This window comes from Oncorhynchus tshawytscha, linkage group LG13 (assembly GCF_018296145.1).
Source record: "Oncorhynchus tshawytscha isolate Ot180627B linkage group LG13, Otsh_v2.0, whole genome shotgun sequence".
In the NCBI taxonomy this organism is placed as follows: domain Eukaryota; kingdom Metazoa; phylum Chordata; class Actinopteri; order Salmoniformes; family Salmonidae; genus Oncorhynchus; species Oncorhynchus tshawytscha.
Window position 1 is genome coordinate 85,513,062 of NC_056441.1, and position 16,247 is coordinate 85,529,308.

The 16,247-nt window shown below is 48.2% G+C and overlaps 1 protein-coding gene across 1 annotated transcript in view; it reads right to left on the reverse strand.

Moving 5' to 3' along the window:
- LOC112235881 (rho guanine nucleotide exchange factor 26-like) overlaps window positions 1-16,247 on the reverse strand; it is an 83,664-nt gene that overhangs the window by 20,766 nt on the left and 46,651 nt on the right. The window contains exons 10-11 of the mRNA XM_042296463.1: window positions 15,000-15,154; window positions 10,879-11,088 (exon numbers count right to left, since the gene is read on the reverse strand). Coding sequence (XP_042152397.1) covers window positions 10,879-11,088; window positions 15,000-15,154 — 365 coding nt within the window. The remainder of the gene's footprint in view (window positions 1-10,878; window positions 11,089-14,999; window positions 15,155-16,247) is intronic.

A 16,247-nucleotide genomic window follows, 5' to 3' on the forward strand; every position in this document is an offset into this window, starting at 1 on the left:
TGAACAGGCAGTTAACCCACAGTTCCTAGGCCGTCATTGAAAAAATAAAGAATAAGAATAAATAAGAATAAGAATAAATAAGAATTTGCTCTTAACTGACTTGCCTAGTAAAATAAAGGTAAAATAAAAACACTATATATATAATATGACTGTATTATTCTTTTGGAACTTCTGTGAGTGCAATGTTCACTGTCCACCTTTTACTGTTTCACTTTTGTTTATTGTTATTTATTTCACGTGCTTTGGCGATGTAAACATGTGTTTCCCATGACAATACAGCCTCTTGAATTGAATTGAGAGAGAGAGAAAGTTCACAAATAAAAAATGACTTAAAAGATGACTCCACTTCAGCAGAGTGGAATGTACAAGTGTCAGAAACTCAACTCGCTGCATTCTCCATGACCATACAGAGGCCCCCAGCTACTATCTTAAATTATACAATGGGTCTGGGTGATAAAACTATTGCCCAAAATAGGCTGCTACATCATTGGAAAATGATTCCCTATACAGCCAGTGTTTGCTGAGGGGGAAATGATTCCATTAGAGCCAGAAATATGTCAGCTCAGATGTTTTCTACCTACTGTAGGTGAGGTGTTTGGGTAAACATTACCCCGAAGGACTTAGACAACAGAGTAGAGAGGGTTAATGGTGGCTGGAAACGCTGATACCAGGGGACTTTGATCAGTGTGTGAGTGTGTCTTAGAGAGAGAGAGACAGAGAGAGAGAGAGACAGAGAGAGAGAGAGAGACAGAGAAAAGGAGGGACAGAGAGAGAGACAGAGAGAGAGAGAGAGACAGAGAGAGACAGAGAGAGAGACAGAGAGAGAGAGAGAGACAGAGAGAGATAGACAGAGAGAGAGAGAGAGAGAGAGAGAGAGACAGAGACAGAGAGAGAGAGACAGAGAAAAGTGGGCTCTATAAACTCAGAGTAGACTTTGATCTGAGTGACTTGTGTGCGCACGCACACACACACACACACACACACACACGCACACGCACACTAAACACACAATTAGATGTATTCACTGAGGTAGATACAGTTGAAGTCAGAAGTGTACATCCACCTTATCCAAATACATTTAAACTCAGTTGATCAACATTTCTGACATTTAATCCTAGTAAAAATTCCCTGTCTTGTTCAGTTAGGATCACCACTTTATTTTAAGAATGTGAAATGTCAGAATAATAGTAGAGAGAATGATTTATTTCAGCTTTTATTTCTTTCATCACATTCCCAGTGGGTCAGACGTTTACATACACTCAATTAGTATTTGGTAGCATTGCCTTTAAATTATTTAACTTGGGTCAAACGTTTTGGGTAGCCTTCCACAAGCTTCCCACAATAAGCTGGGTGAATTTTGGCCCATTCCTCCTGACAGAGCTGGTGGAACTGAGTCAGGTTTGTAGGCCTCCTTGCTCACACACGCTTCTTCAGTTCTGCCCACACATTTTCTATAGGATTGAGGCCAGGGCTTTGTGATGGCCACTCCAATACCTTGACCTATTTTGCCACAACTTTGGAAGTATGCTTGGGGTCATTGACCAAGCTTTAACTTCCTATCTGATGTCTTGAGATGTTGCTTCAATATATCCACATAATTTTACGTCCTTGTGATGCCATTTATCTTGTGAAGTGCACCAGTCCCTCCTGCAGCAAAGCACCCCCACAACATGATGCTGCCACCACCGTGCTTCACGGTTGGGATGGTGTTCTTCAGCTTGCAAGCCTCCCCCTTTTTCCTCCAAACATAACGATGGTCATTATGGCCAAACAGTTCTATTTTTGTTTCATCAGACCAGAGGACATTTCTCCAAAAAGTACCATCTTTGTCCCCATGTGCAGTTGCAAACCGTAGTCTGGCTTTTTTATGGTGGTTTTGAAGCAGTGGCTTCTTCCTTGCTGAGCGGCCTTTCAGGTTATGTTGATATAGGACTCGTTTTATTGTAGATATAGATACTTTTGTACCTGTTTCCTCCAGCATCTTCACAAGGTCCTTTGCTGTTGTTCTGGGATTGATTTCTACTTTTCGCACCAAAGTACGTTCATCTCTAGGAGACAGAACGCATCTCCTTCCTAAGCGGTATGATGGCTGCGTGGTCCCATGGTGTTTATACTTGCGTACTATTGTTTGTACAGATGTTTGTACAGATGAATGTGGTACCTTCAGGCGTTTGGAAATTGCTCCCAAGGATGAACCAGACTTGTGGAGGTCTACAATTTTTTTCTGTGGTCTTGGCTGATTTCTTTTGATTTTTCCATGATATCAAGCAAAGAGGCACTGAGTTTGAAGGTAGGTCTTGAAATACATCCACAGGTACACCTCCAATTGACTCAAATGATGTCAATTAGCCTATCAGAAGCTTCTAAAGCCATGACATTATTTTCTGGAATTTTCCAAGCTGTTTAAAAGGCACAGGCAACTTAGTGTTTGACCCACTGGAATTATGATACAGTGAAATAATCTGTCTGTAAACAATTGTGTCATACACAAAGTAGATGTCCTAACCAACTTGCCAAAACTATAGTTTGTTAACAAGACATTTGTGGAGTGGTTGAAAAAAGAGTTAATGACTCCAACTGTATAAAACTTCTGACTTCAACTGTATATAAAGAAACCTGTTCCTGATGGGACACACACTCCCAGAACACCCCATATTAGACCCAACTGACAGAAGTATGAAGTGAATAGGAAACAATGAAGAAAAGAGACAGATCATTAAGGACCCAGATAGGACCCAGATCAGAGAGAGAGAGGACCCAGATAGGACCCAGATCAGAGAGAGAGATAGAGAAGACCCAGATAGGACCCAGATCAGAGAGAGAGAGGACCCAGATAGGACCCAGATCAGAGAGAGAGAGAGAGAGAGGACCCAGATCAGAGAGAGAGAGAGAGAGAGAGAGAGAGAGAGAGGACCCAGATCAGAGAGAGAGAGAGAGAGGACCCAGATAGGACCCAGCTCAGAGAGAGAGAGAGAGAGAGAGAGAGAGAGGACCCAGATAGGACCCAGCTCAGAGAGAGAGAGAGAGAGAGAGGACCCAGATAGGACCCAGCTCAGAGAGAGAGAGAGAGAGAGAGAGGACCCAGATAGGACTCAGCTCAGAGAGAGAGAGAGAGAGAGGACCCAGATCAGAGAGAGAGAGAGAGAGGACCCAGATAGGACCCAGCTCAGAGAGAGAGAGAGAGAGGACCCAGACAGGACCCAGCTCAGAGAGAGAGAGAGAGAGAACCCAGATAGGACCCAGCTCAGAGAGAGAGAGAGAGAGAACCCAGATAGGACCCAGATCAGAGAGAGAGAGAGAGAGGACCCAGATAGGACCCAGCTCAGAGAGAGAGAGAGAGAGAGAGAGGACCCAGATAGGACCCAGATCAGAGAGAGAGAGGACCCAGATAGGACCCAGCTCAGAGAGAGAGAGAGAGAGGACCCAGATCAGAGAGAGAAGACCCAGATAGGACCCAGATCAGAGAGAGAGAGAGAGAGAGAGAGAGAGAGAGAGGACCCAGATAGGACCCAGCTCAGAGAGAGATAGAGGACCCAGCTCAGAGAGAGAGAGAGAGGACCCAGATAGGACCCAGCTCAGAGAGAGATAGAGGACCCAGCTCAGAGAGAGAGAGAGAAAGACAAACACCATTGTAAATACAAACCCATATTTATGCTTATTTATTTTCCCTTGTGTACTTTAACCATTTGTACATTGTTACAACACTGTATACATACATACATACATACATACATACATACATACACATATATATATATATATAATATGACATTTGTAATGTCTTTATTGTTTTGAAACTTCTGTATGTGTAATATAATATAATATATTTTATTTCACTTTGTATATTATCTACCTCACATGCTTTGGCAATGTTAACACATGTTTCCCCTGCCAATAAAGCCCTTTGAATTGAATTGAACTGAATTGAAAGAGAGGCCCCGTTCAGAGAGAGATAGAGAGGAGCCAGCTCAGAGAGAGATAGAGAGGAGCCAGCTCAGAGAGATAGAGAGGAGCCAGCTCAGAGAGAGATAGAGAGGAGCCAGCTCAGAGAGAGATAGAGAGGAGCCAGATAGGACCCAGCTCAGAGAGAGATAGAGAGGACCCAGCTCAGAGAGAGATAGAGAGGACCCAGCTCAGAGAGAGATAGAGAGGACCCAGTTCAGAGAGAGATAGAGAGGAGCCAGCTCAGAGAGAGATAGAGGACCCAGCTCAGAGAGATATAGAGAGGAGCCAGCTCAGAGAGAGATAGAGAGGAGCCAGCTCAGAGAGAGATAGAGAGGAGCCAGCTCAGAGAGAGATAGAGAGGACCCAGCTCAGAGAGAGATAGAGAGGAGCCAGCTCAGAGAGAGATAGAGAGGAGCCAGCTCAGAGAGAGATAGAGAGGAGCCAGCTCAGAGAGAGATAGAGAGGAGCCAGCTCAGAGAGAGATAGAGAGGAGCCAGCTCAGAGAGAGATAGAGAGGACCCAGCTCAGAGAGAGATAGAGAGGACCCAGAGAGGATAGAGAGGAGCCAGCTCAGCTCAGAGAGAGATAGAGAGGAGCCCCAGATAGGACCCAGCTCAGAGAGAGATAGAGAGGACCCAGCTCAGAGAGAGATAGAGAGGACCCAGCTCAGAGAGAGATAGAGAGGAGCCAGCTCAGAGAGAGATAGAGAGGAGCCAGCTCAGAGAGAGATAGAGAGGAGCCAGCTCAGAGAGAGATAGAGAGGAGCCAGCTCAGAGAGAGATAGAGAGACCCAGATAGGACCCAGCTCAGAGAGAGATAGAGAGGACCCAGCTCAGAGAGAGATAGAGAGGACCCAGATAGGACCCAGCTCAGAGAGAGATATAGAGGACCCAGATAGGACCCAGCTCAGAGAGAGATAGAGAGGACCCAGATAGGACCCAGCTCAGAGAGAGACCCAGAGAGGACCCAGCTCAGAGAGAGATAGAGAGGACCCAGATAGGACCCAGCTCAGAGAGAGATAGAGAGGACCCAGATAGGACCCAGCTCAGAGAGAGATAGAGAGGACCCAGCTCAGAGAGAGATAGAGAGGACCCAGCTCAGAGAGAGATAGAGAGGAGCCAGATAGGACCCAGCTCAGAGAGAGATAGAGGACCCAGATAGGACCCAGCTCAGAGAGAGATAGAGAGGACCCAGATAGGACCCAGCTCAGAGAGAGATAGAGACCCAGATAGGACCCAGCTCAGAGAGAGATAGAGAGGACCCAGATAGGACCCAGCTCAGAGAGAGAGAGAGAGGACCCAGATAGGACCCAGCTCAGAGAGAGATAGAGAGGACCCAGATAGGACCCAGCTCAGAGAGAGATAGAGAGGACCCAGATAGGACCCAGCTCAGAGAGAGATAGAGAGGACCCAGATAGGACCCAGCTCAGAGAGAGATAGAGAGGACCCAGATAGGACCCAGCTCAGAGAGAGATAGAGACCCAGAGAGGACCCAGCTCAGAGAGAGATAGAGAGGACCCAGATAGGACCCAGCTCAGAGAGAGATAGAGAGGACCCAGATAGGACCCAGCTCAGAGAGAGATAGAGAGGACCCAGATAGGACCCAGCTCAGAGAGAGATAGAGAGGACCCAGATAGGACCCAGCTCAGAGAGAGATAGAGAGGACCCAGATAGGACCCAGCTCAGAGAGAGATAGAGGACCCAGAGACCCAGCTCAGAGAGGAGCCAGCTCAGAGAGAGACCCAGATAGGACCCAGCTCAGAGAGAGATAGAGAGGACCCAGCTCAGAGAGAGATAGAGAGGAGCCAGAGGACCCAGCTCAGAGAGAGATAGAGATGACCCAGCTCAGAGAGAGATAGAGAGGAGCCAGCTCAGAGAGAGATAGAGAGGAGCCAGCTCAGAGAGAGATAGAGAGGAGCCAGCTCAGAGAGAGATAGAGAGGAGCCAGCTCAGAGAGAGATAGAGAGGAGCCAGCTCAGAGAGAGAGAGAGGAGCCAGCTCAGAGAGAGATAGAGAGGACCCAGCTCAGAGAGAGATAGAGAGGAGCCAGCTCAGAGAGATAGAGAGGAGCCAGCTCAGAGAGATAGAGAGGAGCCAGCTCAGAGAGAGATAGAGAGGAGCCAGCTCAGAGAGAGATAGAGAGGAGCCAGCTCAGAGAGAGATAGAGAGGAGCCAGCTCAGAGAGAGATAGAGAGGAGCCAGCTCAGAGAGAGATAGAGAGGAGCCAGCTCAGAGAGAGATAGAGAGGAGCCAGCTCAGAGAGAGATAGAGAGGAGCCAGCTCAGAGAGAGATAGAGAGGAGCCAGCTCAGAGAGAGATAGAGAGGAGCCAGCTCAGAGAGAGATAGAGAGGAGCCAGCTCAGAGAGAGATAGAGAGGAGCCAGCTCAGAGAGAGATAGAGGAGCCAGCTCAGAGAGAGCCAGCTCAGAGAGAGATAGAGAGGAGCCAGCTCAGAGAGAGATAGAGAGGAGCCAGCTCAGGACCCAGCTCAGAGAGATAGAGAGGACCCAGATAGGACCCAGCTCAGAGAGAGATAGAGAGGACCCAGATAGGACCCAGCTCAGAGAGAGATAGAGAGGACCCAGCTCAGAGAGAGATAGAGAGGACCCAGCTCAGAGAGAGATAGAGAGGAGCCAGATAGGACCCAGCTCAGAGAGAGATAGAGGACCCAGATAGGACCCAGCTCAGAGAGAGATAGAGAGGACCCAGATAGGACCCAGCTCAGAGAGAGATAGAGGACCCAGATAGGACCCAGCTCAGAGAGAGATAGAGAGGACCCAGATAGGACCCAGCTCAGAGAGAGATAGAGAGGACCCAGATAGGACCCAGCTCAGAGAGAGATAGAGGACCCAGATAGGACCCAGCTCAGAGAGAGATAGAGAGGACCCAGATAGGACCCAGCTCAGAGAGAGATAGAGAGGACCCAGATAGGACCCAGCTCAGAGAGAGATAGAGAGGACCCAGATAGGACCCAGCTCAGAGAGAGATAGAGGACCCAGATAGGACCCAGCTCAGAGAGAGATAGAGAGGACCCAGATAGGACCCAGCTCAGAGAGAGATAGAGAGGAGCCACCCAGCTCAGAGAGAGATAGAGAGGAGCCAGATAGGACCCAGCTCAGAGAGAGATAGAGAGGAGCCAGCTCAGAGAGAGATAGAGAGGAGCCAGCTCAGATAGGACCCAGCTCAGAGAGAGATAGAGAGGACCCAGCTCAGAGAGAGATAGAGAGGAGCCAGATAGGACCCAGCTCAGAGAGAGATAGAGAGGACCCAGCTCAGAGAGATAGAGAGAGCCAGAGGACCCAGCTCAGAGAGAGATAGAGAGGCCACCCAGATAGGACCCAGCTCAGAGAGAGATAGAGAGGAGCCAGCTCAGAGATAGAGGACCCAGCTCAGAGAGAGATAGAGAGGAGCCAGCTCAGAGAGAGATAGAGAGGAGCCAGCTCAGAGAGAGATAGAGAGGAGCCAGCTCAGAGAGAGATAGAGAGGAGCCAGCTCAGAGAGAGATAGAGAGGGAGCCAGCTCAGAGAGAGATAGAGAGGAGCCAGCTCAGAGAGAGATAGAGAGGAGCCAGCTCAGAGAGAGATAGAGAGGAGCCAGCTCAGAGAGAGATAGAGAGGAGCCAGCTCAGAGAGAGATAGAGAGGAGCCAGCTCAGAGAGAGATAGAGAGGAGCCAGCTCAGAGAGAGATAGAGAGGAGCCAGCTCAGAGAGAGATAGAGAGGAGCCAGCTCAGAGAGAGATAGAGAGGAGCCAGCTCAGAGAGAGATAGAGAGGACCCAGCTCAGAGAGAGATAGAGAGGACCCAGCTCAGAGAGAGATAGAGAGGACCCAGCTCAGAGAGAGATAGAGAGGAGCCAGCTCAGAGAGAGATAGAGAGGAGCCAGCTCAGAGAGAGATAGAGAGGAGCCAGCTCAGAGAGAGATAGAGAGGAGCCAGCTCAGAGAGAGATAGAGAGGAGCCAGCTCAGAGAGAGATAGAGAGGAGCCAGCTCAGAGAGAGATAGAGAGGACCCAGCTCAGAGAGAGATAGAGAGGACCCAGCCAGAGAGATAGGACCCAGCTCAGAGAGAGATAGAGGACCCAGCTCAGATAGGACCCAGCTCAGAGAGAGATAGAGAGGACCCAGATAGGACCCAGCTCAGAGAGAGATAGAGGACCCAGATAGGACCCAGCTCAGAGAGAGATAGAGAGGACCCAGCTCAGATAGGACCCAGCTCAGAGAGAGATAGAGGACCCAGATAGGACCCAGCTCAGAGAGATAGAGAGGACCCAGATAGGACCCAGCTCAGAGAGAGATATCCCCCAGCCCAGATAGAGGACCCAGCTCAGAGAGAGATAGAGAGGACCCAGATAGGACCCAGCTCAGAGAGAGATAGAGAGGACCCAGATAGGACCCAGCTCAGAGAGAGAGAGATAGAGAGGAGCCAGAGAGGACCCAGCTCAGAGAGAGATAGAGATGACCCAGCTCAGAGAGAGATAGAGAGGAGCCAGCTCAGAGAGAGATAGAGAGGAGCCAGCTCAGAGAGATATAGAGAGACCCAGAGGCCAGCTCAGAGAGATATAGAGAGAGGAGCCAGCTCAGAGAGAGATAGAGAGGAGCCAGCTCAGAGAGAGATAGAGAGGAGCCAGCTCAGAGAGAGATAGAGAGGAGCCAGCTCAGAGAGAGAGATAGAGAGGAGCCAGCTCAGAGAGATAGAGAGGAGCCAGCTCAGAGAGAGATAGAGAGGAGCCAGCTCAGAGAGAGATAGAGAGGAGCCAGCTCAGAGAGAGATAGAGAGGAGCCAGCTCAGAGAGAGATAGAGAGGAGCCAGCTAGCATTCAGAGAGAGATAGAGGAAGGACCCAGCTCAGAGAGAGATAGAGAGGAGCCAGCTCAGAGAGAGACTAGAGAGAGAGCCAGCCAGAGAGAGATAGAGAGGAGCCAGCTCAGAGAGAGATAGAGAGGAGCCAGCTCAGAGAGAGATAGAGAGGAGCCAGCTCAGAGAGAGATAGAGAGGAGCCAGCTCAGAGAGATATAGAGAGGAGCCAGCTCAGAGAGATATAGAGAGGAGCCAGCTCAGAGAGAGATAGAGAGGAGCCAGCTCAGAGAGATAGAGAGGAGCCAGCTCAGAGAGAGATAGAGAGGAGCCAGCTCAGAGAGAGATAGAGAGGAGCCAGCTCAGAGAGAGATAGAGAGGACCCAGCTCAGAGAGAGATAGAGAGGACCCAGCTCAGAGAGAGATCAGAGAGGAGCCAGCTCAGAGAGAGATAGAGAGGAGCCAGCTCAGAGAGAGATAGAGAGGAGCCAGCTCAGAGAGAGATAGAGAGGAGCCAGCTCAGAGAGAGATAGAGAGGACCCAGCTCAGAGAGAGATAGAGAGGACCCAGCACTGGACTGCCCAGAGAGAGATACCAGCTGAGGAGCCAGCTCAGAGAGAGATAGAGAGGAGCCAGCTCAGAGAGAGATAGAGAGGACCCAGCTCAGAGAGAGAGATAGAGAGGACCCAGCTCAGAGAGAGATAGAGAGGACCCAGCTCAGAGAGAGATAGAGAGGAGCCAGCTCAGAGAGATAGAGAGGACCCAGCTCAGAGAGAGATAGAGGGAGCCAGCCAGCTCAGAGAGAGATAGAGAGGAGCCAGCTCAGAGAGAGATCACAGAGAGGACCCAGCTCAGAGAGAGATCACAGAGAGGACCCAGCTCAGAGAGAGATATAGAGGACCCAGCTCAGAGAGAGATAGAGAGGACCCAGCTCAGAGAGAGATAGTCAGGACCCAGCTCAGAGAGAGATAGAGAGGAGCCAGCTCAGAGAGAGATAGAAACAGAGGACCCAGCTCAGAAAGAGATAGAGAGGACCCAGCTCAGAGAGAGATATAGAGGACCCAGCTCAGAGAGAGATAGAGAGGACCCAGCTCAGAGAGAGATAGAGAGGAGCCAGCTCAGAGAGAGATAGAGAGGACCCAGCTCAGAGAGAGATAGAGGGGAGCCAGCTCAGAGAGAGATAGAGAGGAGCCAGCTCAGAGAGAGATCACAGAGCCAGGACCCAGCTCAGAGAGAGATCACAGAGAGGACCCAGCTCAGAGAGAGATAGAGAGGACCCAGCTCAGCTCAGAGAGATAGAGAGTCAACAAGACTAAGGAGAGAGACCCAGCTCCAGATAGAGGGGACCCAGCTCAGAGAGAGATAGAGAGGAGCCAGCTCAGAGAGAGATAGAGAGGACCCAGCTCAGAAAGAGCTAGAGGACCCAGCTCAGAGAGAGATAGAGAGGACCCAGCTCAGAGAGAGATAGAGAGGACCCAGCTCAGAGAGAGATAGAGAGGACCCAGCTCAGAGAGAGATAGAGAGGACCCAGCTCAGAGAGAGATAGAGAGGACCCAGCTCAGAGAGAGATAGAGGGGAGCCAGCTCAGAGAGAGATAGAGAGGAGCCAGCTCAGAGAGAGATAGAGAGGAGCCAGCTCAGAGAGAGATAGAGAGGAGCCAGCTCAGAGAGAGATCACAGAGAGGACCCAGCTCAGAGAGAGATCACAGAGAGGACCCAGCTCAGAGAGAGATCACAGAGGACCCAGCTCAGAGAGAGATAGAGAGGACCCAGCTCAGAGAGAGATAGAGAGGACCCAGCTCAGAGAGAGATAGAGGGACCCAGCTCAGAGAGATAGAGAGGACCCAGCTCAGAGAGATAGAGAGGACCCAGCTCAGAGAGAGATAGAGAGGACCCAGCTCAGAGAGAGATCACAGAGAGGACCCAGCTCAGAGAGAGATCACAGAGAGGACCCAGCTCAGAGAGAGATGTGACAGAGAGGAATTTGAGCTCAGAGAGAGATAGAGAGGACCCAGCTCAGAGAGAGATAGAGAGGACCCAGCTCAGAGAGAGATCACAGATAGGACCCAGCACGGAGAGAGTGATAGAAAGAAACACACAGATACAAAGGTCAAGTGTTGCACAGTAGAAGGTGACACTTACATTCGCTCCACCCCCAGGACCATGGGCACCTTGTCTCCGGAGTGGTTGCTACGGAAACGCAGGCGGAAGAGGTGGCTGGCCCCAGGCTGCCGTGATGTCAGCATTCCAGCGGTGCTTCTGACGGGTGATAGGTTGACATCCTCGGCCTGGCAGGGTCCCACCCAAATTTGCCCCCTCAGAGCATAGTCTATCACTGTGTAGCTGTCCTCACTGAGGGGGAGAGACAGAGAGCGAGAGGGAGAATGAGAGACAGAGAGCGAGAGGGAGAATGAGAGACAGAGAGCGAGAAGGAGAATGAGAGACAGAGAGCGAGCGGGAGAATGAGAGAGAGAGCGAGAGGGAGAATGAGAGACAGAGAGCGAGAGGGAGAATGAGAGAGAGAGCGAGAGGGAGAATGAGAGACAGAGAGCGAGAGGGAGAATGAGAGAGAGAGCGAGAGGGAGAATGAGAGACAGAGAGCGAGAGGGAGAATGAGAGACAGAGAAGGGAGAATGAGAGAGAGAGCGAGAGGGAGAATGAGAGAGAGAGCGAGAGGGAGAATGAGAGAGCGAGAGGGAGAATGAGAGAGAGCGAGAGGGAGAATGAGAGAGAGAGAGCGAGAGGGAGAATGAGAGACAGAGAGCGAGAGGGAGAATGAGAGACAGAGAGCGAGAGGGAGAATGAGAGACAGAGAGCGAGAGGGAGAATGAGAGACAGAGAGCGAGAGGGAGAATGAGAGACAGAGAGCGAGAGGGAGAATGAGAGACAGAGAGCGAGAGGGAGAATGAGAGACAGAGAGCGAGAGGGAGAATGAGAGACAGAGAGCGAGAGGGAGAATGAGAGACAGAGAGCGAGAGACGGAGAGCGAGAGGGAGAGCGAGAGGGAGAGCGAGAGGGAGAATGAGAGAGAGCGAGAAGAAGAGTGTCATCTGTTGGCAGACTGAAGTTGTAGGGCCATCACAGCAGCAAGATGTGTGACCTGTTCCCACAAGAAAAGGGTAACCAGTGGAGAACAAACACCATTATAAATATATATCTGTTTATTTCAACATTTTGCACACTGTTATAACAGTGTACATAGCCAATAATGTCATATTTTAAATGTCTATATTATTATTTTTTTTATGTGAGTGTAATGATTACTGTTAAAAAATATATATATGTTTATTTCCTGTCTATTTATCTTTCTTCGATGTAAACATATGTTTCCCAAGCCAATAAAACCCCAGGATTTGAATATATATGAGAGAGAAAGAGAGAGCGAGAGACAGACAGAGAGAAGAATGTCCTGGTGCTAAGTAGGAATACTGAGGTATTTATTATGTCTCCCCGTTAGTTCCTGCCACTACCCTGGTAGGTAGACTGATGACGTGAACCAGGTTGCAGTTTAAAAGCTTTTTCATTGAGTAGGCCAGTCAATATTTAAAATCACACAGAAAATATACCTCTGTTGATATCGCATACATTATCAAGCATTTCACACATTATCAGGTGAGGCAGATGAACCTGTAGTCATATTACCTCAACACTATTTAACATGAGATCCTCTCTAATCTTTACAGAAACGTGGGCTATTTTTAAACACGTTTCTGGGATGCTTGACTGTTGTCATTGCTTTACTGGGAAGAGTCGGTCTTCCAACGCCCCTGGGAGAATTTACATTGGCATTGTCTCAACGCAGCCTTATAATGCTGTGAAAGGATCCTGGAACCCACATGATTTGGGTGGATCTCATCCTCCTTACAATGCTGTGAAAGGACCCAGGAACCCACATGATTTGGGTGGATCCCATCCTCCTTACAATGCTGTGAAAGGATCCAGGAACCCACATGATTTGGGTGGATCTCATCCTCCTTATAATTAATACGAGCTTTGTTTCCAGAAGGTATCAAAGTTGTCAATAAATGTCAGACCCACAGAGCTCAAACAAACAAAGATGGAAGATTAAGCTTGGAAGAGAGAAGACAGAGGGATAAAAGCAGAGGGGGGGGGAAGGAAAGGTGAGAGAAAAGAGGAGATGAAGAGGAGAGGAAGAGGAGAGGAAGATGGTGAGGATAGAGAAGAGGAGAGGAAGAGGGTGAGGATAGAGAAGAGGAGAGGAAGAGGAGGGTGAGGATAGAGAAGAGGAGGAGATGAAGAGAAGAGGAAGAGGAGGGTGAGGGAGAGGAGAAGAGGTTGAGGAGGGTGAGAAGAGGAGGAAGAGGAGGAGAGGGTGAGGAAGGGGAGAAGAGGGTGAGGAGGGTGAGGAGAGGAAGAGGAGGAAAGAGTGAGGAAGGGGAGAAGAGGAGAGGAAGAGGAGAAGAGGGTGGGGAGAAGAGGAGAGGCCAGCTGCTGTGTAGTAGTGGTGAGTCATTACACAAGTGTTCCTGTGGGTCTAGGGTTTTCCTGAACAGAGAATCAAATCAAATGTTATTGGTCACATACACATGGTTAGCAGATGTTAATGCGAGTGTAGTAAAATGCTTGTGCTTCTAGTTCCGACAATGCAGTAATAACCAACAAGTAATCTAACAATTTCACAACAACTACCTTATACACACAAGTGTAAAGGAATGAATAAGAATATGTACATATAAATATATGGATGAGCGATGGCCGAACTACATAGGCAAGATGCAGTAGATGGTATAGAGTACAGTATATACATATGAGATGAGTAATGTAGGGTATGTAGTGTCACTCAGCAATGCATCTCTCCACAACAATTGCTTAATTTGTTACATTCTTACATTTTATGTCATTTAGCAGATCCTCTTATCTGGAGCGACTTACAGTTGTTTGTTAATCAACAATACACATCAGTAGATGGGCAGGTGAACTGCACATCAGAGCCATCTCCTCTCCAGGTCAAACAGCAGTAGAATCACCCTGGCTAGACGAAGCTATGAGAAAAGGAGGTCCAAGAGGGACCGGCCAGTAGCATGGAGTCCAGGGTTAACGTTGGCTCTGCACTCCCTGTCAAGCTCTACTGTTGGCCTAATGTACCGTGACCTAGATTCCAATTAGTCTAGCCAGTGCTTTTATTTCTGATCATGCAGAGAAAGAGAAATAGAAAGAGAGAAACCGATAGAGAGAGAAAGAGAGGAATAGTAACATGCCACAGCAGAACCGATTCCACACCAACACGTATCCAAATAGTCCTGGAAACCACTGGAGCTGCTTTGGATCAAATTCCCAGAAAGAAAAAAGGTTTCAGTCATTTAGAGAGAAAGCGGCAGAATGATCCGTCTCAGACACAGCTGGAGATGAAAAAAAAAAGGAGAATTGGGGGAATGAGAAGCACACACACACACACACACACACACACACACACACACACACACACACAAATTAATGAGAGCCATCTGGTTTCCAGGAAGTCATACTGTATTGACGGGGCGCAGAATGTTCCTGAAATATATTCTTTTTTTTTTTGGGGGGTAAAACAAGCTTCCGTTCTGATCCTGCTGACAATGTGCAGATCCATAGGCTCAGTACTGATACACAGACACATGTACAGACACACACACAGATTGTGAGCACACCAACAGAAACAGGTTTGTATGTTCAGCCAGGCCGTTACACTTGTGCTAAAGGTTCCACTGCTTCTTCCAGTAGTTGACATCACAGTTTTGCTTTCATTACTAAGAGCTATCATGAGTACCTTCCCTCTAATAAATCAACCAGGTAGAGTCTGCCAGAAATGGTCCCATATCTTCTGAGAAAGTGAAAGATAAAAACAAAACAGGCACACCCTGTTACTGGAGCCCCGTGGCTACACCTCCACTGTCACCATGCTGGGACAGGGTGCTGAGGTGTGTTCTGGGAAACGGCCCATACTCCAAAGTCACACTTGACTCATACCAGAGAGACAACACACATGAACACAGAGTTTCCCGCACATAACTCTGTCGCAACGACCTACAGAGAATCTGAGCTTGCCATGGTCATATTTACCATGCCTAAACTTTCCTTCACCACCACCACACCCTCCCTATCTGTGGGATTGGCTGCGATTGGCTAGTGAAAATGTGCAGTTCACTGTGATTGGCTAGCGAGACTGTAGGAGTTAGCTGTGATTGGCTATTGAGACTGGAGTTGACTGTGATTGGTCAGGAGACTGTGGGATTGGCTGTAATTGGCTAGTGAGACTGTGGACCCACCTCTTCTTCCTGGTGAGGATGAGGACGTCGTTGAAGAGGAAGAAGTAGACCTGCTGCCGTGACGTCTTCTTGGAGAAGATGCCGTTCTCCTCCACGAAGGCTGTGAGCTCCCCTCTCTTCACCATCCACCTAGAGGACGACACCAGTGGGAAGGGCTGGGGGGAGAGACACACACACAGACAATCAATATCAAGGTTTACAAATGTAATGCACACCAGACATTCCTGTGTAGTGTGTGTGAGCAGCTGGCTATGAGGGCAGGATGTATGTTCACAGCCCTGCAGACAACTGTTAGGCCCACATGTACCAGCAGCAATTTCCCACATCACTACAACACATGTGCCTGTCTGACAAAGTGTGTCCACAAATGTGTGTATGAGAACCTGTTTGAATATGTATGTATGTATGTATGTATGTATGTATGTATGTATGTATGTATGTATGTATGTATGTATGTATGTATGTATGTATGTATGTATGTATGTATGTATGTATGTATGTATGTATGTATGTATGTATGTATGTATGTATGTATGTGTGTGTGTGTGTGTGTGTGTGTGTGTGTGTGTGTGTGTGTGTGTGTGTGTGTGTGTGTGTGTGTGTGTATGTATGTATGTATGTGTGTGTGTGTGTGTGTGTGTGTGTATGTGTGTATGTGTGTGTGTATGTATGTATGTATGTATGTATGTATGTGTATGTATGCATGCATGCATGCATGCATGTATGTATGTATGTATGTATGTATGTATGTATGTATGTATGTATGTATGCATGTATGTATGTATGTATGTATGTATGTATGTATGTATGTATGTATGTATGTATGTATGTAAAACACACATATATACAGTACCAGTCTACAGTGTGGACACACCTACTCATTCAAAGGTTTTTCTTTATTTGTACTATTTTCTACATTGTAAAATAATAGTGACGACATCAAACTATGAAATAACACATATGGAATTATGTAGTAACCAAACAAAAGTGTTCAACAAATCAAAATATGTTTTAGATTTGCCTTGATAACAGCTTTGCACACTTTTGGTATTGTCTCAACCAGCTTCACCTGGAATGCTTTTTCAACAGTCTTGAAGGAGTTCCCACATATGCTAAGCACTTGTTGGCTGTTTTTCCTTCACTCTGCGGTCCAACTCATCCCAAACCATCTCAATTAAGTTGAGGTTTTGGTGATTGTGGAGGCCAGGTCATCTGATACAGCACTCCATTACTCTCCTTCTTGGTCAA